The sequence below is a fragment of the Camelus ferus genome, chromosome 20, assembly GCF_009834535.1.
Source record: "Camelus ferus isolate YT-003-E chromosome 20, BCGSAC_Cfer_1.0, whole genome shotgun sequence".
Taxonomy (NCBI): domain Eukaryota; kingdom Metazoa; phylum Chordata; class Mammalia; order Artiodactyla; family Camelidae; genus Camelus; species Camelus ferus.
In genome coordinates, this window is record NC_045715.1 from 32,013,197 (window position 1) to 32,036,099 (window position 22,903).

Consider the following 22,903-nt stretch of genomic DNA (forward strand, 5'->3'; position numbering starts at 1 on the left):
CTCGGAGCAGTCACCCGTCTCAGCCCGGGGTCACGGACGCTGCCCGGCATTCCCTTTGGCTCATCCAGACGTGGACTAACAGTGAGACCCCGGAGCAAAGCGCGCAGACGTCCAGCGGTGCCGGAGCTGGGTCTCCCTTACTTCTGCCAAGCCGGCTGCTCCACCCTCTGGGACCTACCCCAGCATCACCCTCCTGACTCTACACACTTCTCAGGTCGCATCCAGAGTCAAGTTTCAGGGGTCAAGACCGAAGGGAGACGAGGTGAGGAAGTCCCAGTCAGCCTTCCCTGCTCCTCCCCCAGCTCTGCTCCCCTGGATGGATCTCTGATACCGACCTCCCGGTTTCCTCTCTCCTCTCTGAAGAGCCCTTCCTTCTCCTGCATAAATATTCCATGAATTGGCTGAGTTTGTGTACGTATATGAAATGCAAAAAAGCAAAACCAGACCAAACCTGACTTGGGCCTCCCTGCGCCCTGTCTTCACCCTGAAGTTTCTGAGCAGCATCTTTTGTTTCCCTAAGGAGAGACCGCTAGGTGGCTTTGGCTGGGAGAGATGGCTCCTCTCCTGAATGCACTTGGGCACGCTCACAGGGAACTCAGTATGAACTTCCGTGGGGTTTCAAGATCCTCCAGCGGTCATCTGTGGACCCCAAGCTAAGAATGTGAAGGAGCTCAGAGAAAAAGAGGCAAAAAAGATTGACGCCCTTTTCTCCAGGGTCTCATTTCATTGCTGTGGGCAGTGACACCTCTCAGAGTCCCTCAGATTTCTCAGGACACAACTGTGCTTTCTGCAGGGACAGAGGAGACGAGGAGCATCTCTGACACTGTCCCGTGTCTTAGGGGTCCTGTGGGGCCAGGCAGAAGGGAGATTTACAGAGAAGGAAAATCAGCTGGATCAATCCCTAGGCTTCTCCGAAGGAAATCAAGGGACTGCAGTACATCCCAGGGCATTCACAGGAGACCCCGGCTCTCGGAGCTGCCACCAACACACACCTCGGAGCCTCAGCCCATCTCTTACCCCCCACCTCCCCATCTCCTCCAGGCCAGAATCTTTGTTCCAGGCCTTGGGAGTCACCCCAAGTGGTGGGAGATGAGGGCATGTCCACTGCCACGGCCCAAGCAGATAAGAGGTGGGGGGTGGGGGAAAAGGTGACTCTGGTCACACGGTCAGGGGTTAATGACTCTGGTCTGGAGTCAGACTGACAGGGGCGTGAACACGCCTCCTGCCCCCAGCTCTGTTAATTTCACTGTCTGTAAAATAAAGATGACCATTATACCGAACCCAGAGAGGGTGTGTGTGAGGCTTTGATTGATTTAACACACTTAAAATAGTGCCAGGCATGCAGTGATGGCTCAATATATACGTGTACTTTTACCATGTCGTGGCCTTCCTAGTTGACATTTTGATGTCATGCTCCCAAAGAACTGTAGCCTTACCTCCCCACAGTAAGTTCCATGGCCCCTCCGGCATACTGCTGGATGGTAGATTCACTGCCCTGTGAAAAGGCTTCTGTGGACTGACCCAGGAATCTTATAACCATCTGTGTGTATCATTGTTTCCATGAGGAAATACCTTCCATGCTTGAAACATCAGACCCACAAACTAAATTTCGGAACACAATTCTTTCCTAGTCTGAGGCCTGTGCTATTCATTACATTGTTGGGATCAAGATGAGGAAGGAAAGTAGGACTAAGGGGCGGCTGCTGGCCGGGCGTGGTGCAGGATACCAGGCCTTCAGTATATTGTTCAATCCTCAAAAGCATTCTCCCAGTAGGAACTGTGATGGTTATCATTTTGCATATCTGAGGTGTTTAGTAACGGGCTAACGACTACGCCACCTGTCAGAAGCACTCCTGGGGTTTGAACCCTGCTCTCCTGGCACTGGGGTTCACTGTGCCAGGCCCTCTAAAGTAATCTCACCTGGAGGGTTTTTCTTATTCACAGTGAGTTCTCCTTTTGTTCTGATGCCATCATCTCTCTGTTAAAAAATATATATATATAATTACAGCCAGGCTGTGTAATGTTGCATTTCATGAGGCCTTAATGAATTTCCCAGATAAACTGAAATCATGGATCTAAACTCCAAGCCAGGGATGGTGGAGACAGGACTGTGAGGGGAGAGAAAACATCACTGAGGCACCTTTTGAGCACAAAGCTGTACGGGTAGGGGAAGTGAGGATCCCTGAGAAAGAACTTTCCAGGCAGTGGGAATAGCACATGCAAAGGCCCTGGGGTAAGAACATGCCTGGCAGGAGAAGGCAGAGCGAGGAGGCCAGAGTAGCTAAGCGGAGTAGGGGAAAGGCCGGAAGTGAGGTCAGAGAGTATCTCTGGGGATGCAGGTCGTGTAGATCTTTCTGGGCAGTGGCAAGAGCTTCGTTTTCACCTGCGTGAGGTGGGAGCCCATGAGACAGTTCTGAGCAGAGGAAAGATGTGCTCCGCTCCACTTTTTAGAAGTCTCAGTCTTGCAGCCATATTGGGAGGAAGCACAGAAGCAAGGAGAGCATTTCAGGAGTTACTGAAATAACATAGGTGAGAGATGCTGAAGGTGTGGATCAGGATGGCAGCCATGGAGGTGATGAGAAGTGTTTGGATTCTGGATATATTTTAAAGATACAGTCAGGGGGAAAAAAGACCCAACGGTTTAGATACGGATTATGAGAAGAGTCAAGCATGAAAATAAGTTTTTTGCCTAAGCAGCTGGAGAGACAGTGATACCACCTGCTGAGACAGGAAAGGAGGAGCAGTTTAGGTGAGAAAAAAAAATTAAGAGATTCACTTTGGACATATTAAGTTGAGGGGCCTATGGGCACCTGGCCAGAGACACCAAGTAGGCAGTGTGCATGTGAGTGTGGAGTTCGGGGCACAGGTCTGAGATGGAGTCGTCGGCATAGAGGGAAAAATAAAACCGTGATCCCAGATGAAAGCATGAAGAAAGCGAGTATAAACAGGGAAGGGGCCAAGGATTGCTAACACTGATCTATGTGCTTTTTCTTCACCAAAGAAGGCATGGGTAGGCTGAGTTAGAAAAAATCTCCATGATGGCTTAGCCCAAGATCCTGGTTTTGCAGTTTGATCATTGAAGCTCCAAGAGACAAAATGACTCGTCCAAGGCCACACAGTTGGTAACGCTGAGACAAGAACCCAGGACTACTCTGAGTCCTGATTCCAAGTCTATTAAATCACATCACTTCAGCTGCTTAGGGAGTGATGGATGCTCAACCAGCCAGAAGGACAGAGGAGAGGAAAACGGGACATACGCCAACTCACCCCCAGGAAGCCGACCCGGCCCTCGGTGACCGTGAGGAAAGAGAAAAGCCAGAACGCCGGAACCCTCATCTTCCTGGTCTTGGATGAGGTCCTGGATGGGACATGAACAGCTGGGTTCGCAGTCTGTGACCAGACGAGTGTGCACTGTGCAAGGCTGAGGCACAAAAACAAAGAATTCAAGCCAAAATTTAAAAATGCACAGAGGTCTAACTGGGCTCATCGGAAGCCCTGAGTGTTTGATGATTTTTCCGCCGGAGACGCCATCACTTCCACTCCTGCTGCAGAAGTAGTGACTTTCTCACTTTACAAACTTACTAGGAAAATTTCTCCAGAGCTCTCTTCTAGGGGCTCAAACTTGACTCAACACAGACTACTTTAAAATCATGACTTGTTTAACTTTGCAACTGGGTGCATTTGACAGCCAGCCTTTTCTATTTCGCTGAGGTTTTCTTTTCATCTCAGTAAAGGCAAGCATTCAAATAACCAAGGACCCTGGAACCATTATTGTAAGGATAGAATCAGCATAAAAATCACAATGAACCAATCCAGCAAATGTCCTTCTTCAGAGCTGATGTAATAAGTGGCAAATTGTCCTCAAGTTCACAGTTAGCTCCGAATAATTTAGACAAAATTCAGCCCATAGTCATGATCGTAAAATTCCCTTCCCCTTCACAGCTCCAGAGGAAACGAAGGAAGGCTGTGATTCCCAAACTCAATAACCCACCATTAGAGCAAGTGGCCGAGGCCAGGAGCACAGAGCACAGGGTTGGTGCTCCACTCATCTTGCTTCCTGGGTGTGCTTTAAACTTCACACACACCCCGCCATCCCGACTGCTCGGCCCCACGCTCTGCACTGCGATCTACAGGAAAAGAGAAAAGGCACTAGAGACGGGTGGTGGCTCCCACAGACATGGCCTGCCTGGCAGCCAAGACTCTTTCTAGGGAAGCATGAAGGATAACCAGTGGGGCAAGTTCACGTCTTGTACCCACCTCCTCCGGTCGGTCGTGGATGGTCCTCTCACGCTTCCACCTTCCTGCCCGCAAACCCCACCGCCCCTAACCGACCGCTTTAACTTTCTCTGGGCAGCAGCCTGGCCTCCAGATCGGCCTCCAGATCAGCTTCCCGATCCTGTTTCCCCAAACCTGGCTGCCCTGACGTTTGTGCCCTCTAGCCTGGGCCTTCTGCTTTCCGAAAGGGCTGGATATTCATCTCCGGAGTGGTGTTTTTCAAATGTGTTTTACCCCATAGAAAGAAACATATTTTATCACACGAGTATGTGTATATACACACACAGATACTGCATAAAACATGCATTGTGTATGTACACTCTCGAACATAATGAAAATTTTATATATACTTAAAATAACCAAATAGTTTTGTGAAACAAAACTTAATTCTTTCTCTTTGCTCTTGGATATTTTCTGTTTTCTTTTCTTTCTTTCTTTCTTTCTTTCTTTCTTTTTCTTTTTTTTTTTTTTTTTGATAAATTGCCACGACCTGCCTAACTGATTTCCCAGGACCTTCCTGGACTGCGGCCACATCGCAGAGGGAGCCCGTGCTCCTTCTAGACCCTTCCCCACTTTCCTCCACTTCCGGGGACAGGGTTTAACGTGAATTCCCGGGTCCTGTGCGGGCCGTGTCCTTGCACTGCTGGCGCTCCCATAGGGCCGCCGTCCTGGCGCACGGGGACGTGCTCTCTCTCCTGTGCCAAGGCTGCTTCCAAACGGAGGGCCTGGCCCCCACGTGGCGCTTTCTCTCCGTTTCTCTTTCAGCCTCTCTCTCTGAAAAATCTCCTTCTCCCACAGGGCATCCAGGCGTGAGGCTGCAAACCCAACGCCAGAAGTCCTGGGGGACAGCTCTGCGTGTTGGGAGGAGACCCTCTCTCATCCTCTCGGCCTCTTTATTCTCCCTCCTTCCCACACTGGCGGGTGGGCTCTGGGCTGACTCCTTGGACTTGCTAGAAATGGTAAAACTGACACTTATGGTCAGGGTTTCAGACCAGGGATTCCCAGTCATCGGTCCACAGGCCAATCACGAGTAAGATGGACTGCAAGAAGGAGGACGGGCTCGGGAAGGAGAAGAGAAGACAGTGGGGAGCTCACGCGAAAATCCAGGTGCCCCCGCCCCACTCTAAACCTACCAAATCTCAGGGCAGGCCCCGCCATGAGCATCATGAAAGCTTCCCACACGAGGCGCTCCCCTGGACAGCTTTGACAGCTGTTATTCTACGGGAGAGGAAAAAAGAATTCTGATACTGTGATCTGAAGCCTCCTTTCAAGTGGGCTTGGGACCAAAGCTCAAACCAAAATTTCTCCTTTTAGAGCTGAATCACTTTGCTGTACACCAGAAACTAACACATTGTAAATCAACTGTACTTCAATTTTTTTTTTTAAAAAAAAGTGTTTTCTTCTTTACTTCCTCGGTGCACTCAGCTACCTCTGGGGTCGGGTTGGAAGACTGACTTTCAGATAAATAATAATGTTTTAGTGTAAGCATGTGCCACACGATATTTGGGACACTATTCGTCGTCCAGAATTACTGCTGTTTTTCGGAAATTCATATTTAACTGGGCAACCTGTATTTGACAGCTAGTCAAAGGCGGGAAAATGGTATCTCGAAGTGCAGGTTCTGTGGTTAGACTGCCCAGGCTTCGGATCTCAGATTTGACATTAATCATCTGGATGCCCTTTGACATTTTCTTAGGCTCTCTATGCCTCAGTCTACTCATCTATAAGATGGGGAAAGCAGTATCTAATTCAGAGATTCTTCAGAGCATTTAATGAGTAGTTACATATGGAGAACTCAGAACATCGCCTGGCAGGTGGCAAGCCTCAATTATCAATAGCTACTAATATTAGCATTTCAACCTCACCACCAGTCTTTATAGTTACTTGTTGGATTGGGTCAGAATTTGACTTCGATTCTCAGTCAAGTTAACTTATCAAGTGCTCCTGGGTTGACGGCCAACACTGCATAAGTGGAGGGGTCCCAGCTTCGAGGTGGTAAAGATATATTTTTACGGTAACCGGTTATCAGACTCAAAGGAGGGTTTCAGCATGAGGATGCCAAGAAATACTCTGTGTGTGTGTGTGTGTTGGGGGATGTAATCTTAAATCCTACTTAAATTCGCTTTTACTAGAGGCAAACTCCATGGTATTTTCAGCACTTCCCCTTCCAAGCTGGAAGGATTCTGATGATTAAAAAATTCTCAGAATCCATGTGTCCTTGTCACACACAGAGTCACTACTGTTGTCATCAGAGTAAGTGTTTATATCACATCTCACTCAGCGCAGCTAGGGACCAGCTATGTCTGACCTACAGTGGGTCGGCCCTGGCGTCTGTGGGAAGGCTTGGCTGTGCTGGGAACCCCCTTACTTCCTTGAATTCATTCAAGTGAATTCATTCCTGATAATCTCTGTCCTTCAGTCTTTGGAGAACAATCATTAGAATTTGCTATTACGCCTCTGGGGACGGCTGCCCATTGTCTCCCCAGTTCTCCAGTTATGTATTTATGGACTCCAAATATCATTTATTTATGTCAACAGCTGTCTCCTTATCAACAGTTGGAACTGCTCTCATCTACCTTTTCCAGTATTTTTAGCAACAATCTAATTTTAGGCAGAGCTGAACTCTTGGGCTGCTTTCCTGGCATCAGCATTTATGGGATTGTGTTTCTTCCTCTGTAAATAGAAGAATTCCCAGAAGAGTTGTCACCTTCCTCTGTCTTGGACTCACATGGGCACACATGCATCCCCCACACCCCAACACAGAAAAAGCAGATCTCCAGCTAGGATCTGGAAAAAAAAAATGACTCAGCTAGAACTGGTTAACAGGCAAAGGACCTGTAAAACCTTGGTTTTATGTTACCTCTTATTTTATATGTCTTTGGTCACATTTTCATTGGGATCTGCCTTTGTATAGGGATCTTTGGGCCACTGGCCTTTGAGGAGAGTTTCACTGTGTATGACATGGCAGAGAAGCAGATATGGCAGATATGGCAGAGAAGACAGGTGGAAAGACATGTAGGGACAGAAAAGATAACCAATTTCACATCTGGAAAAAATGTGTGGTGGTTTGGTGAATTTTACAAGCTAGACCAACTTCTTCTAGAAGAATTATAACTTAAAGTTACTTAAAATATCAGTGCATGTATATATAAATATGTGTCCACAATAAAATTTTTAACACACATTTTCTATTTTAGCATGTTTTTAGTATGTTAACATCGAATAAAAGTGGAAAAAGACCTAGATGAATTAGACCCTAACCTCAGTTTGGTCCCTTATCTGTTAGAATCTGTAAAAGTTAAAAAAACCCCAAAACTGTCTGGATTCAATTTCCTCTTGTATACAGTAGGCAATAAAATAAGGTGCACTCAGAGCCAGTGTCAGATTCAATCATTTCACACCCATTTCCCGGTTTCTAATTCATAGATTATTTATTTAATTGGTCTTTTCATCAGTGTCCGTCAGTCATCAAATCTGAGCCTGGAGAGATTACAGTCTTTACTGAACTCTGGTCTTGCTTTCTCCTTCCACTGGTTATTTCATTCTTAAGCATCTTCTGAGAGGGGCTGAGAACCCGCTGAGTTAAGTCCTTGGGTTGAGAGCAGTGGTATGACTTTTAAGAACTCTGGAGTTATAAGGCTGCAGGAGACAAAAGGAATTCCTTCGCTCCATCGTCCCTTCCCTGGGACAGTTTACCAATCCACCGAACTTCAGCTTGTCTGATCACTGTGCATCGAGAGCCTCCAGTTCCCAGGCACTGTGCCAGGCTCGGGCTGTTCACGACACGGGCGTGTTCACGCATCATAGCTCCATCCACTTGGAGAAACTCCAAAAGCTGTGATCAGACCCAAAACACCTGCTGGGCTGCTGGGCTCTCTTTGTTCCTAGGTCCCTGTTTACACCCTCCGATGTTTCATTCAATGGATCTCCCGTCAGAGTCCAGATTGTGATGCTACCTTTTCTTCTGATCCTTTTCCATCCCAAAATTGAGAGATATATTTTTTTACAAGTCCCTGTGTCCTTTGCCATGAATTGGCATTTCTCCTGCTGCTGGTGCTGTCTGCCTAGCACAGCTGTCTGCCCCCTCCTCATAAGGATTCTGGTTTTTAAAATTAATTCATCTTTGCTTTGCATCTTAGAAGGGATACAGGATGATCTGTCATTCTCAGCTCATCACCCGGGACTTCTTTGGGTGTGGGTCTTCATTTCCCACAGACGAGTCCAGCTCAGTTTGTCTATCAAAAGCCTGCCTGTCAGACTCAAGGGTTGGCTCTGTTCCAACCCCCTATAACAGAAGATTTTCTTCTGTCACTCACGGTGCAGTAGAGCAGAAGTTACCACCAAGCCCCTAAAGGATGATTAATGGCACTCCAGAGAAAGTGCCAAGCTTTCTTCCAGCCAAGACTTCAGCTTAGCAGTGGGGACCCAGCCTTCCCGGAATCCCCAGGTCATTAGCTTCCATCTTCCCCACTCGACTGTGCTGACTTACAGTTGGTAAATCCCAGAGAATGTGAGCTTCCTCTGGGATTGCTTGCTTGAAAAGAGTACCTGAACAGCACTCAAGGGAGGGGGTACTTACATAAGAAGAAATAAGAATAGTTTTTTCTCATTTGGAGAATGCTTTCGTATATAGTGATTCAAGTATTTCAGCAATTAAGGGAATGATTTTGTTCTTCCACTTGTGTAAAATGAGAAGGGTAAACCTAAATTCCAGATTAAAAGAATTTATCAACTATTTCCTTAACTCTCTCTCCCCAAAGAGTCTAATATTTCTCTTGGACTCTGGGCCTGGCTTAGGCCATGATTTTAATAAAGTCATCATTGTTAACTTGATCGCCATCTGAGTTCCTGACAATTAAGGACTCTTTGTCCAGGAAAAAGAATATACAACGTGTCACCGGTGTCTAAGGAAAGTCAGCTATTTAGGGGTGAAAACGCAATCCATCAGGCCTCCTGGGACGAACCCACAGAACGAGGTCTGTGGGGTCTTCGCGTGAGAAAGGTCAGATGAAAGATGTTACAAACTTTTCTTGCGTCATCTATTTCTAAGTAAAACAAATGGCTTTCATTCAGTGCTCATACCGAGAAACCTTAATTGTTTCAAATCTACCAAAAAAAAAAAAAAAAACCAACCCACTCATTTTTTAAGCTTCCCTAAGCCTATTAATAGTATTTTCATTATAATTTCCTAGTAAGTAAAAGCAAGGTTTTCAATCATATTCCCCAGATGATTCTTTTGAGAAATAGAACCAGTTGCCTGGCATTCCACCCATTCTGCAAATATCATGCCAATCCATACACAAAACCTTCCGGGCTTCAGATTATGTGCAGATGAGAAGCGAACACATTATCCCGGCAAATTAGCTGTCTAGCCTACTACAATCTGCCCCCAAATGTTCCTTCTTGTGCATCCTTAATTCTAGGTTATTGCGTTTTGAGTTTTGATAGATGTGGCCAAACTGCCCTCCTAATTTGTATGCATTTACAGTCCCTGGTAAGGTGTAGAAATGCCATTTCATCACACTGTCCCCAACATCTTTTTAATGTTTGCCAAACTGATAGGCAAGTTTTTATCTAATTGGTTTAATTTTATACCTTTGATTATTAATATGATTAAGCATTTTTTAGATGTTTATTGGTCATATATATATATATATTTTCTGGCTTGACTAAGTCATTGTCCTAAGTCTATTGAAATATTCACCTTTTTCTTGAGAACTGCTCCGAGGAGCTCATCACATTGCATAGGTATCAGCTCTTTGTCACTCATGTTATAAACATTTGCTCATCATTTTGTCTTTTCGCTCTTTTAACTTTTTATGTTGTCCTGTTTGGCACAAGAGTTTAAGACATTCATGGAATCACATCTGTCAACCTTTTCCATTATGGATTTTAAATTTGGGGTCATGCTAAGAATTTTTTTTCTATAAAAAGATTGTAAAACTATCCTATATTTTCTTTTAACACTGCTTTAGGTGAGTTTGTTTGTTGTATACATTTAAATCTTCAATTCTTCTGGAGTTATTTTAGGTTTTGGTATAAAATAAGGGTTTACTTTCATTTTCTTCCAAATGAGTAACCTTTTATCCCAATTATGTTTCTTGACTAAACCATTCTTTCTCATAGACCACCTTAATGACTTCTTTATCAATTTTAAAGGTGCGTCTTGTCATATAATGAAATTCTACCCTAAATATTTTTTTAAATATTGCTGCTATCTGTGTCTTTTCTTTTGCTCGTTACTTGCTTAATTGGCATCTTGGTCAACAATGTAGAAGAGTATTACCTACCTAAGAAATATGTCATTAAGTGTCTTATTAGAAATAATTAGCCTACATATACGTACGTATATGTATAACTGAATCGCTTTGCTGTACACCTGAAACGAACATTGTAAATCAACTATACTTTAATAAAAACAAAATTTTAGAAAAATTTGCCTGACTCTCTTAAGAGATGAAACATAGGGATGTCTTCCAGCAAAACTGGGTTAAAGTGCAAATACAAGTGTGAATGGTTTCCTGGAAAATATAAGCTGCTTAATACAGCGTCTCTTTACCCAAAACTTTGCAGGTGTGACCCTGTTCCACTGTGACAAGCTGTCCTAACACCACAAATTTATAGTAAATGCCTGCTTACCCCTAAATAATAAAGGAACTCATGATCAGATTTTTAAAAATTTTATCTTATGAGAAAGAGGCAAATGATAAGGAAATGATCTTCAAGACCTTATTTAAAGTCTTTACTTTAAAACACTTTCTTTCAGACAAAACAAAACAAAAACTAGAGTTTCCACAGTTTGTGGGAGTCTGGAGACTAAAAACTGACAATGGCACTGAGGACCCAGAGACACCGTGAGGACCAGGTAGCCATCTTCAACGGGATCGAACTATATTGTGCACATTTTAAGGCTGTTCACTCTTTGCATTTTATTTATTCAACTGACTGCGCGTGCGAAATTTACTCTAACTCTAGGCAATGCCAGGGCGCTTTCACACTTGTTCATTCTTACGGCTTTTCATTCTCAGCCTGCCAGAGCCCAGGTTTCCATCTGCCGTTGCACCAGAGCCCCTGTGAGATGGTCTGTGGGGGAGGAGTTGCGGCGGGAGGCCCTCCCGCCTGGCTTTGTGGACCCCGGTGGCGGTGGCGGAGCTCAGCAAGGCTCCAACCAGCTGTGCAGGGAGTGAGGATGGCGCTGGGGATCTCTTGCATCACCCCTCCAGGTGTCTACATTATTTCCACAGCCATGAGGACCATGTGCTCAGTCCAGAACTGTGGACACTTGACATCCCATGAGCGCTTCTCAGCTCCAACACCATCTGTGTGTTTGGGAGCGGGTTTCCCCTTCTCTATAGCTACGGGTATTCCCTGCCAAAGAACTTCAGAAAGAGAATGTGGCGGAAATATTCTGCACGTTGCAAAGGCATTTGTTTAGATTGGGTGGAATGTGGTTTCATAAGGTGTGGCCTTAAGGTAAACTGTGAATTCAGTGACATTGTCCTGGAGATGCCACCCCTCCACTTTCTGAGTCATGCACCTGAGGACCCACCGTGCCACTGTTCAGGCCCTTCCACACCCAGTACACTCTTGTTTCTTCCATTTTACACTTGCTCCCAGCCCAAGTGCTAAAAAATGTCACTGACACCTTCATTTGAATGATATGTTCATGTACTTTTCCTAGGAGGATATCTGTGTCCCTCTGATAGTGGAATGAATGACAGCAGAGGGCACACGGATGCCCAAGTAGGGTGCCCCCCAACCCTCAGCACAGCCAGAGATAAACACTGTGATGGAAACCCTGTCCCTGCTTTTAAAAAAGATAAAGACATACACTGTCTTTTCAGAGAAGCAAGACATATGCACCCACGAGGCATGTCAGCAACAATTTACATCAGCTCGTGGTTGTGCACGAAGTAGGCGTGTTTGCAAGTCAAGCTTATAAGACTCAGCACACGTGTACTCCCATTTTAACGCTCCATGCTCCTTGCTACCATTTTCCAAATTAAGAAACCAGAATAAAAAAAAGCTAAGTAATTTTCTCAAGGTTATACCAGCTGTTAATACTTGAATCAAGTACTGTACGTGGCCATATAAGGTACGGTTTTAAATTGGGGTTATGGTTGAATAATTAGTAGTGGTTCTATATAGAAAAACAGAACATAACAAAAGGCTTGTGCTAATACTCTGATAAATTATAGAATGCAGTTTTATCTGTTTTTGTTACTTCTCTTCTGTCTGTCATCTCCAGACCACGCCTGTTATTCCCAGGTTTGGGTGAATGGATTTCTCCATGGCAATGTCAAAGCCGTCACCTCGCCGCACCTCTCCCACCCGGACCCTCTTTCCATCCCTCCTTCAGTCACTTCCCCCCGTTTAGTCTCTGGCCTGGGTGGATTACAAGGAATATCAGGTTTGCATAAATGGATTCTTGAAGAAAAAGAAGAAAAGAGAAAAGAAAAAATGACTAATTTTCAAGGCCCATCGGTCAGAAAATACAGTGCATTGCTTTATAGTTATTCGGGGGAGAGAGCAGAGGCAATGATTGGGAGGGTCAATTTTTGGATTTTTCAGAGTCTAGAGAAGGAATTAAATTGAGAAGTACTTCCGGAACATGAACGGATTAGGTCAAAGCTTAAATCAATTCATCCTAAAGTGAAAATAAACTTGATGTGCTCCAGCGTATTTTTATTTCAAGAGATGGCTAGGGCTAACATATGTGTGGGAGCCATGAGACTGGTATTTTTAGTCCCAGTCACTCGACCTCCCAGGCCCACCCCAAGAAGAGGGGTATGGGGTTGTAACTGACAGAGAGAAAGGTATCCTTTGAGCCAAGTGTGAGAGTCAGCAAATCACCTCAATTTATATGGTTACCAAGACACTGAACTCTGTTGTATCTACTCATGCTTTTTCCACTCTCTGTTCCTTTAGTTAATCTTCTCCAGGAAATGGGTTACTGAAATCAGAGTTCTCCCCATGGGAAGGGGGAAGGAATCTCAGATTAACAAGTGGTAATGATGACAGCAAATCCAACCACAGCTTTGGGGCTCACCTGAGAGTCCTCTCTTCACATTGCAGCCCGGGGAGCCTTCCTCCGCTGTACTGCTGCTGCTTTGTTTGGAAAGACAATTGGAATATCTGAGCCACCGCCGGTCACTCGCTGGCAGGCGTACAGGGCCACTGCTTCACCAGCAACTCCTGCTGTGCGTTGCTGCCCTGTAGGCAGACAAGCCCAGAACACACCCCCTTCAAGAAGGAAGAAATACCTTTCTGTTGACTCTCCCTCCCACTTGGAGTCCCTATCAGGCCTGGTAAGAGGAAGGAGTTCAGAGCCTAAGACCTAAGGATTCGCCCAGCAGACAGAAATCACAGGAGGAAAAGGGAAGAAAAATGCTCCAGCAGAAGGCAGAGCACATCTGTCCTAGGTTTGTCTGTTACACGAGGCCACTCTGTCCAGCTTTCCCGTCCAGCCTCGGGACACCGGGGGTCACACCCCACAGAATGGAAGGAATGCAGCCCTTCATGCATTAATTTCACGTGGTGGGGGGGTCATTCCAGGGGGTGTGTGGGGAGTGGTGGATCCCATTTTTCCTTTTCCAACTTTCTCACTCAAGGCTGCAGAATCAACGTGCTAATCTCCCAAAGTCTTCTGACTTCTGGGTAGAATAGTACGGAATAGGGCTGGGGAGTCAAGAGAGAGCAAGGGTGTGCCTGCCCAGAGTGAATGTTTCCAGTGTATTCTTTGTCCTTAGAAACCCTAGGGCTAAACCTTATTAACTTCTTTCATTAAAGTCTCTTTCCTTTCTAAGGAGTCATCTGATTTGAAAAACAAACATTCCGCATTTACAAATGACTTCTGATGACTTATGCTTTAAGTCACTCCATCTTTTCCAAATGACTTGAGGTGGCTTTCAATACTAAATGCATAAAATAAAATTACATTAGAATAGACACAAAGAAACGTGAACTAGGGGGAGGGTATAAGTCAGTGATAGAGCACATGCTCAGCACGCACGAGGTCCTGGGTTCAATCCCCAGTACTTCCATTAAATAAAAAAATTTTTTTTTTCAAAAGAAACATGAACTAAAACATTTCTATATAAACCACATGATAAAAAAGGGGAACTATCAAAGTAGAGAGTCAACTAAGAGGAGAATGTAAATAAAAACTGAGGTAGCTACTCAGTTTTGTAAATTTAAAACGTAATTCTGGGGACAGAGTTCCTATCAAAGAAAAGAGGAAGCTATTCAGGTATCTTGTTGTTGTTACTAGAAAAGACGGAGCACACATTTTCTCAGGGAGAAGAAAATGGTCTTTGGTGCACTAAATTCTAAGAGAAATCTGTATTTTTAGACTGAACAGTATTCCCAATAATGTTAGAGCCCATAATTTCACATCGAAGTCCTTTCATGCCAAGCAGTCCTGAACTCAACGTGACCCGCTTGTGTCCAACACCCGCTGGACCTCTTGGTCCACATTCCTAACCCGTCATGCCCAGGCCTGGACCTGGTCTAGTGGAAGAGATGTCAAGAGAACAAGGCCATCCTGACAACCCCCAACTGTTCAAGGGCATCAACCATTGCTCCAGTGACCCCCCCCATCCCCCAGCCTGGGTGGGTTAGTGTCGATCTCATAGTTTAGTCAAGTTAATTCCATTCTCCTCGTGGGCCTTTTCTGAAGGGTTCTGCCTATTTTCAGAATCCACCAGTTGTTAGTGGAGATCAAGTTTCCATTCAAGACAAGGGTCTGGGACTTCTGAAAATATATACTCTGTCTCTGTTGACCCAGTGTCTAAAGTCCTGGGATTAGATGCCGTCTTTTCAGTTCTAGGATGCTCTTCTCCTGCTGTCTGTATTAACAGGCAAGTGCTTATAGGCAGACGTCGGCCACCAACATCTCAGTGGGACTGTGTTTATACAATTTATTAATTACTTAGGAAGAGAGTAGCTATGGAATTGGGTGGGCAGTGAGGAGGAGGAGTAAGGAGGCAGTGGAAGGGAGGAAGAAATGGCCAGTCAGTGTGGAGCTCAACATGGTGAGGGCTTGCAACTGAAATGGAAACTCTTTATTCACCTCCAGCCAGATTGTGTCGTGAAACCCAGCAACTTCCAAGGGGCTGGTGTGTGGCCCACAGAACCAAAGCAATTCCTACAGTTTCTTACCAGACCAAGAACATTTAGCAGGTATTAGAAAATTAGGCAACCAGTAGACACCAGTGATTTCGTGAGTACATTGATTTTGGTGAAACTCTGAATCCAAAGAAATGAACGTGCTTTTTTTTTTTTTTTTTCCCATGTTTAAAAATTGAAGTATAGTCCATTTACAATGTTGTGTAAATTTCTGGTGTACAGCATAATGTTTCATTCACACATATACACACATATATTCCTTTTCATAGTCTTTTACATTATAAGTTACTACAAGATAGTAAATATAGTTCCTTGTGCTAAACAGTATAAATGTATTGTTTATCTATTTTACACATAGTAGTTAATATCGGCAAATCTTGAACTCCAAATTTATCCCTTACCATCCCTTTCCCTCACTGTTAATATAAGTTTGTTTTCTATGTCTTTGAGTCTGTCTCTGTTTTGTAAATAAGTTCATTTATGTATTTCTTTTATTCCATATATAAGTGAAATCATATGGCATTTTTCTTTCCCTTTATGGCTTACTTCACTTAGAATGACCATCTCCAGGTCCATCCATGTTGCTGCAAATGGCATTCTTTTATTCTTTTTTATGGCTGAGTAATATTCCATTGTATATATACCATACATATGTGTGTATATATACCATACATATGTATATATATATACCATATATATGTGTGTGTGTGTGTGTGTGTATACCATACCTTCTTTATTCAGTCATCTGTCAGTGGACCCTTAGGTTGTTTCATGTCTTGGCTATTGTAAATAGTGCTGCTGTGAACATTGGGGTGCATGTATCCTTTCAAATTAGAGTTCCCTCCAGGTATGTGCCCAGGAGTAGGATTGCTGGATCATATGGTAAGTCTATTTTTAATTTTTTGAGGAATAAAGAAATGAACGTGTTTAATGCTAATTCTGTATATGACAGAAGGAGATCATGGTATGCCCAATATTGAGGTTGTTTCATGAGGAGGGTGTGCTTCTAATTACCCATGACTCACCCATTAGCCATTTAATCATCTCTTCTAGCTTCCTCCTAATAATCTGTTAAAGCATGCAATGCTGAATTTTTCTATATTTCCTGGTTAGGTTATGGGGCTCCCCTGTCACTGCAGAGGACAGAAAGCAAGAGAAAGAAGCATGTTTGAGCATGGGAGTGGCGTTGTGACATGCCTTTGTTAAGACCTCCAGAAGAGCCACCTTCTGTGAAGGCAGAGCTGCTTCTCTGATGTGACTGCAACATTCCTTCTGCCACAAAATCTCACACAGTAACTACGAAGCAGGAACAAGGGGTCCACCTGAGGGTACGCAGGCAGCTGAACAAATGTGCCTTGGTCCATCTGGTCTACTTTACATTCCTTTCTTTGGTGTTATTGGCCACGGAGCTTCCTTGGCCAGCATCCTTGAAGTGCCAAAGAACAAGGAGGAAGACCCGGGGCTGAGGAAAAGCTCCAAGCCTGCTACCTCTATCTGTTTGTTTGCGTTGGTTGCCTGAGCCGTCTGATGGCTTGGTTTCCCAGCAAAAGAGCAGTGTCCTGCTAATAAGCAGCAACACACTGAGGCCTGGGAGAAAGGAAGTAGCAAACAGAGTCTTGTTATCAGAACTTGTTATCTAACTCTTAGGATGTCAACAAACTTTCCCTGAGTGACTGCTGTGGGCATGAGACAAGAGCTAATTATACCAGCAGGTGGACCTGGGAAAGACGTGAACCCACACCCAGGAGGCCCGAGCATCAGAAGTACCGGACATTCTCCCAGCTTGGTCTTTGAGAAGCTCACATTCAGGGGCTGCAGACCCAAAGGACCACCTTGGAAAATACATTGATTCAAGGGAGGGACAGATTCTGAACTGTTTCAGGTGGCTTTATTCCATAATTGTGAAAGAGTTAAATGCAATTTTAAAAAAAATCAGGTATAATTAGGGAAAAAACCTGAAAGGAGGAGTAAAGAGGGGAAGAGTTGAGTGTAAAATGGAAATTATGGTGAGTCATATGGTAAGTCTTACAAATATGGTCAAACAATCAAAATGGATGGGGTCATTTAACACTCAGGACTGGGACTTAAAGAGAGGTAGGTGGGAGTCATTGGACTGTATTGGTCAGTGTGATTTATGAGAAAATTATTATACCATTATATTATATACAATTACTATACCAATAATTGTATAATAATAATTATTGTATAATAATTGTATTGCCATTTAGCATTAAAATAAAGAACATTCAAATAAACAAAGGAAGAGTTCACAAAACTGTAGGGACTCTCTTCCCAACCATATCGGAGACAGGAGCGGCAGTCTACAGACACGGGCACCAAATATGGGAAGAGATGAGGTACCAGCATTTAGTATCAGTTTTCATTACTGCTGAGCACTAACTGCGTTCCGAGGACTGCTCTGAGAACTTTCTGTGTGCTTTTCTGCTCTCAGCAACCCGTGATGCAGTTACACCATCATCCAGGTGTATTATATTATATATATTATTATATTATATTATAGATGCGGAAATTGAACCACAGAGCAGTTAAGGTAACGATGGGCCAGGACACCAACACAGCCTGACTTGACTCTGTTTTCTGAACCTGTACTCTACCGTTTCTCAAAGACAGATGAGAAATACAAAGAGAAGGGTCCAACCCTTGTGAAATAATCAAAGAACAGGTACCAACGAGACCAGGCATTTTCACCATCTGACCCTTCTGTAATAAAGTGGAGAGCCGCCAAAGCCTCATAGAATCCGCAGCTTCCGTACAACTCAACAAGTAAATTCCAAGTGTTACTAAATTCAGAGGGTGAATTTAACAGAGCCAGGTGATCTTCCATCCAGTGACTTTAATCAGTTCAGAACGTGCTGCATTTGAAAGTCAGAGACAACACTGAGAAGAGAAAGCCACAATCTATAAAAGTAATGAACCCTCACCCTGCCTGTCTTTAAAATGAGAATTATATGGCACCAAGCAGCCCACCTCTCCAAGCTCACCAGACCCCCGTAGGGTCACAGGAAAGGCCCACCCACAGCACCGAAACATAGCCCCTGTGTTCTCATGATGCTCAGGAATTCACATAGGGTCCGGGCAGCCTCAGTGGAGAAGTTCGTCCTGAAGTTCAGCTTTGACTCATGGGTTCTAGATTCCCAACCCTTAACAGTAAGAAGCATCTCACCACCAGCCCTGAAGGGACAGAAAAAAATAACACAAACGAGGCTGCAGAAGAACAGTTCTGAATCTGCTGGATTAGAGGCTAAAACCCGACAGACTGTCACTCGGTGTCGCACGGATGCGTTCCTGTGGATGAGAAGCTCTCCCAGAACAAAACCATCTGATTCCAACCCTGGGCACTTTTTCTTTGACTTTGTGGCTGTCCTCAGCTCCTCAAGAGGACAAACTTCTGTAGCAGATGTAGCCTGAGATGAAAGCATTCTTTTTTACTTAAGTATTGTTTCCTTTTAGCCAACCACAGGTTGACCCCAGAGCTCAGAATGTCCTTTAAGCAAAGGGAGACATCTAGTGGCCGAGATTCACGACCTGGAAGAGGCTGAGTGTTTATAAAATTACCATCCAGTCCCACTCTTCAGATTGTCATGAGGGTGCACTCAGGACTTGGGCAGCTGGGGAGGTGGGGGTGGTTTAAACCAGGTAACCTCTCAAAACCGGAGCTACTTCGTCCAGATATTTGGCACGGGGATTCTACATGCAGTGGAGTTCATTCATCCATCTACTTAGTCATTCAACAAACCTTCATACTAAATGTCTGCGAGGTACAAGACACTGAGCTAGGCCCTGGGGAGAGTCTCTATTTATACTTATTCCTTTATAACTTAGTAGAAAAGCTCAAATTTAATAGGAAGACTCCACCACCAACCATCAGTTAAATCCACTATGATAAGGGCTGACCATGGAAGAGGCACTTAAACGAATCTTTGAGGGTAAGAGGGAAAAAAGGGCTAAACTACAGGTCTCAAACTGGCATCCCGTGGCCCCATCTGGCTTGCAGATGTGTGTTGCTTGGCCCGTGCAATGTTCTCAAGACTCTGAATTAGTTGCTAACATTTAAACATCAGAGGATTGCACATGAAAATCCGGATTTCAGCTTCTTTTGAAAAATGGGCAGATCTGACCCTACTGTTTCCATAGTCCTGCCCTGGTGCTGTTTCCCGGGGGCCAAGTGGAGGTTGTCCATCTTCTTGCTGCTTTTTTCATCACAGCCAGGAATTTACTACTTCCATGAATTTTGGGTAGATTTCACAAGAACAGGGTACAAAGCTCAACATGACAAAAGTATGTTCATTGAAAAATGATTCTCCTACAGTTCTTGTTTCACAGCCCACAGATCATCTACAAAAGCCCCCACTCTCACCACTTAGAGATTGTGTAAATACATATCCTCCCTCGTGACTTACACCGGAATCAACTTCACCTGGATGAAAAATTTAAAAACAAAATATGAAATTATAAAGACACTAGGGGAAAACAGAATTGCATCCTTTAATTTGTTGATTTAATGGCGAAACCTTTGTAATGTAAATCCATCACTCAGCCATGACAAAAAAAATTGATATTTGAATACATCAACAGGGGGCAGGAATTCTTCGTGGCAAAAATTACAATGGATAACATTCAAATATAAATAATTACTTGAAAAATGTTTCAGTGGAGAAGTGACCCTGTTCTTGAGTATGTAAATTGTTCTTACACTTCTGTCAGAAAAAGTTACACCCACTGAAATAACTTTCTGGGCCCAAGATGGAGCCACTTCTGCCTGGGGTGTCACATCAGCAAGCTGAAACTTGGAGACCTTTTGTGTCCCTGTAAATGCTTCCCTTGACCAGAAATACAGCCTAGCCAGTCAGCCAGTCCCCAGACACCAAGCCACCTCTGGGCTCTGTATTTATTTCCCTGTTCTTTCGCACCCCAAACAAAGTAAACTACTCGGTCCCAGCTGATCAGATATTTTCAGTTTTTCTTCTTCCTTATTCCTTATTCTTTACCCTGTGAAAACTCCCTGCCTTCCACCTCCTTGTGTACTTCCCCGAACGGAGACTGCTTCACGAAGGTCAAGTAAAGTTTGTATGAACTAAATGAGGAGAACCAACAGTGTCAGTTCTGGCCTGAAAGCTGGCAGTCTCGGGATCCAAGAAGAGCAGATGTTTCAGTCCAAGCCTGAAGGCTGGGAGAGACCGATGTCCCGTCTCAATCAATCAGGCAGCATTGACGTTCCCTCTGGTCACAGGAAGGTCAGCCTTTTTGTTCTATTCAGGTCTTCAGTTGATTGGAGGAGAACCACACATCACGTCAGAGAAGGCAATCTGCTTTGTTCAGCCACCAATTCAAGCATTAACCCCATCCAAAAACACCCTCCCCAGCACACCTCGAATAACGTTTGACCAAATATCTGGGGACCCTGTGTCCCATTTGATTTCACACATAAAAGTTAGCTATCACACCTAGCTAACTAGCCATAGACTATCTAGCTCAGAGTCTACGGTTCTAGATTTTTCATGCTGCCCTTACAGGGCTCCACAAGATTTCCACCATGTTCTTTAAAAATTTTAAAGTCATAATATCTTGTTGAGACCCATCTATTTAACCAACTAGAAATAGATAAAAATCAATGAGGTATAGGTGTTACACAGAAGCCATCAATAGAGCAAGATGCTGACCTTTGTCAATGGTACAGAAAGTTTCTGGCACTTCACTTTGGTCCCCTTAGCCACCCTGATCCCACAGATGACTCCAGCAACGTCGGTAGATGCCAACACACACAATGCTAGAAGGTCCCTACAGTACGTCCATCTGCCCCCAAGAACTCTAACCCTTCAGGCTCACTCAAGAAGCATCACCACTCTTCACCGCGACCCAACATCCCGAGAGGTCTCCAAGGGCAGTGTCTTCCCAGAGTGACCACTTGGACATGGGGACGACACTGAGAGGTACCAGTATCAGTTCTTCTTGTCAGTAGGACCCTTTTAGGTGTTGGCTCCCATACAAGACACAAGAAAGAAAACCCAAGGAAAAGTAAAGAAGCTTTTGGCTGAGGGTAGACTCTCTGGAGTGGTCTCTGGGAAAGGGGTGTAATGATTTGCAGAACAGGTTTCTGTACTGAGAAACGGAGAACTGCCCCTCAGAGAAAATGGTGAGGATGTCCCTTTATGGGGGCAGGGAGGATGGTGGTGGTGAGTTTCTTCAGGCATAACAACACCTGTGCAGTTCCCCACTGACTCACGCAACCTGTCGAAGCTGTTTTCCACACTGTTGTCCCACAATAAACACTCCACAACACTTCCTCCACCCTCCCGGCCTCCTTTGCCACCTCCTCCTTCCCAGGATACACAAATAGCCTTTAGGATGAAAATAGCTGAGGCAGTGCCACTAATTTATTTCGCCTTCTAATTTCGCACTTAGGGAACACTTCCTAGTGCCAGGAAAGCCTTTGGATGTATTTTCTCAATTAAATTTCCCAATAACCACCTCTGATGAGTTCTATTTTTAATTCCATTGTGCAGTGATGAAACCAAGGCTTGGAAAGTTTAGCCAGCTCATCCAGGGTCACACAATCCGTGGAGAAGCTGACTCTGGAAGTCAGGTTTGTCCACCTTAGGTTCCTAAGCTTTTCACCCCTGACCTTGAAATCATGCCTTAGTGCCTGTCGGTCCAAATTTAGGAGTCACAAGACCTTAAGTACATGGTTTAAAACTAACTTTACAAGAAGTCTTGAGACATTTCAAAGGATGAAGTTCCGCTCCAATATGCACAATGCATAAACGTTTCTGGACCTACTGGTTAGAAGAAATGCCACTTCAGAGGTTTTATTTGGGTCCTAGAATATAAATTTAAATTGCTGCTGTAAATTCTTAAAAACCGTTCAACCATTTGAGAAGGAGGCAATGGAGGCTCTGAGTCTAACTTCTTTGTAAGTCTACTCAAAATGGAATGGCTGAAAATAAGCATTTTCTTTTCCCCCCCAGCTTTATTGAGATATAGTTGACACAGAGCGTTGTGTAAGTTTAAGGTGTACAGTGGGATGATTTGATATATGTATATATTGTGAAATGTTTACCACTAAATAATCTGATTTAATTAATTTGACTTGAGAGCCAATGGAGAGGACCAAGGGAATTGGAGAGAGTTCCTTCAATTACTGAGGGACTTAATTAAGCTAAATACTAACAATCTCCATCCTCAGGGATCACACAAATTAATAAAGGACATGAACAAATGGACAGTAAGAGTGAAACCACATCATCTCTAATCATAAGAATTGGGTCTAATAAGGCTGCTGAGGAGCACATTCAGCCAGATCATTTCATTAGCTTCCCAAGGAACTGACTTTGCATCATGTGAAACAGAATTTGGAGGATGCCATTTACACTGTTACAGAAGGGTTTTCTACAGCATTGATATGATGGCTAAGTGCTGGGTCGGCAGATGCCCAAGACAGTACCGAGCACTGAACCCATGTCTGACCACAGAAAATGCACGT

General features: G+C 44.2%; 1 protein-coding gene across 1 annotated transcript in view; it reads right to left on the reverse strand.

The window, feature by feature from the left end:
- ADGRF1 (adhesion G protein-coupled receptor F1) overlaps positions 1 to 13,636 on the reverse strand; it is a 34,142-nt gene extending 20,506 nt beyond the window's left edge. The window contains exons 1-3 of the mRNA XM_032463210.1: positions 13,325 to 13,636; positions 3,268 to 3,421; positions 1,921 to 1,978 (exon numbers count right to left, since the gene is read on the reverse strand). Of these exons, the coding sequence (XP_032319101.1) occupies positions 1,921 to 1,978; positions 3,268 to 3,336 (127 nt within the window). The 5' untranslated portion in view covers positions 3,337 to 3,421; positions 13,325 to 13,636. The remainder of the gene's footprint in view (positions 1 to 1,920; positions 1,979 to 3,267; positions 3,422 to 13,324) is intronic.
- Positions 13,637 to 22,903: the final 9,267 nt, after the last annotated feature.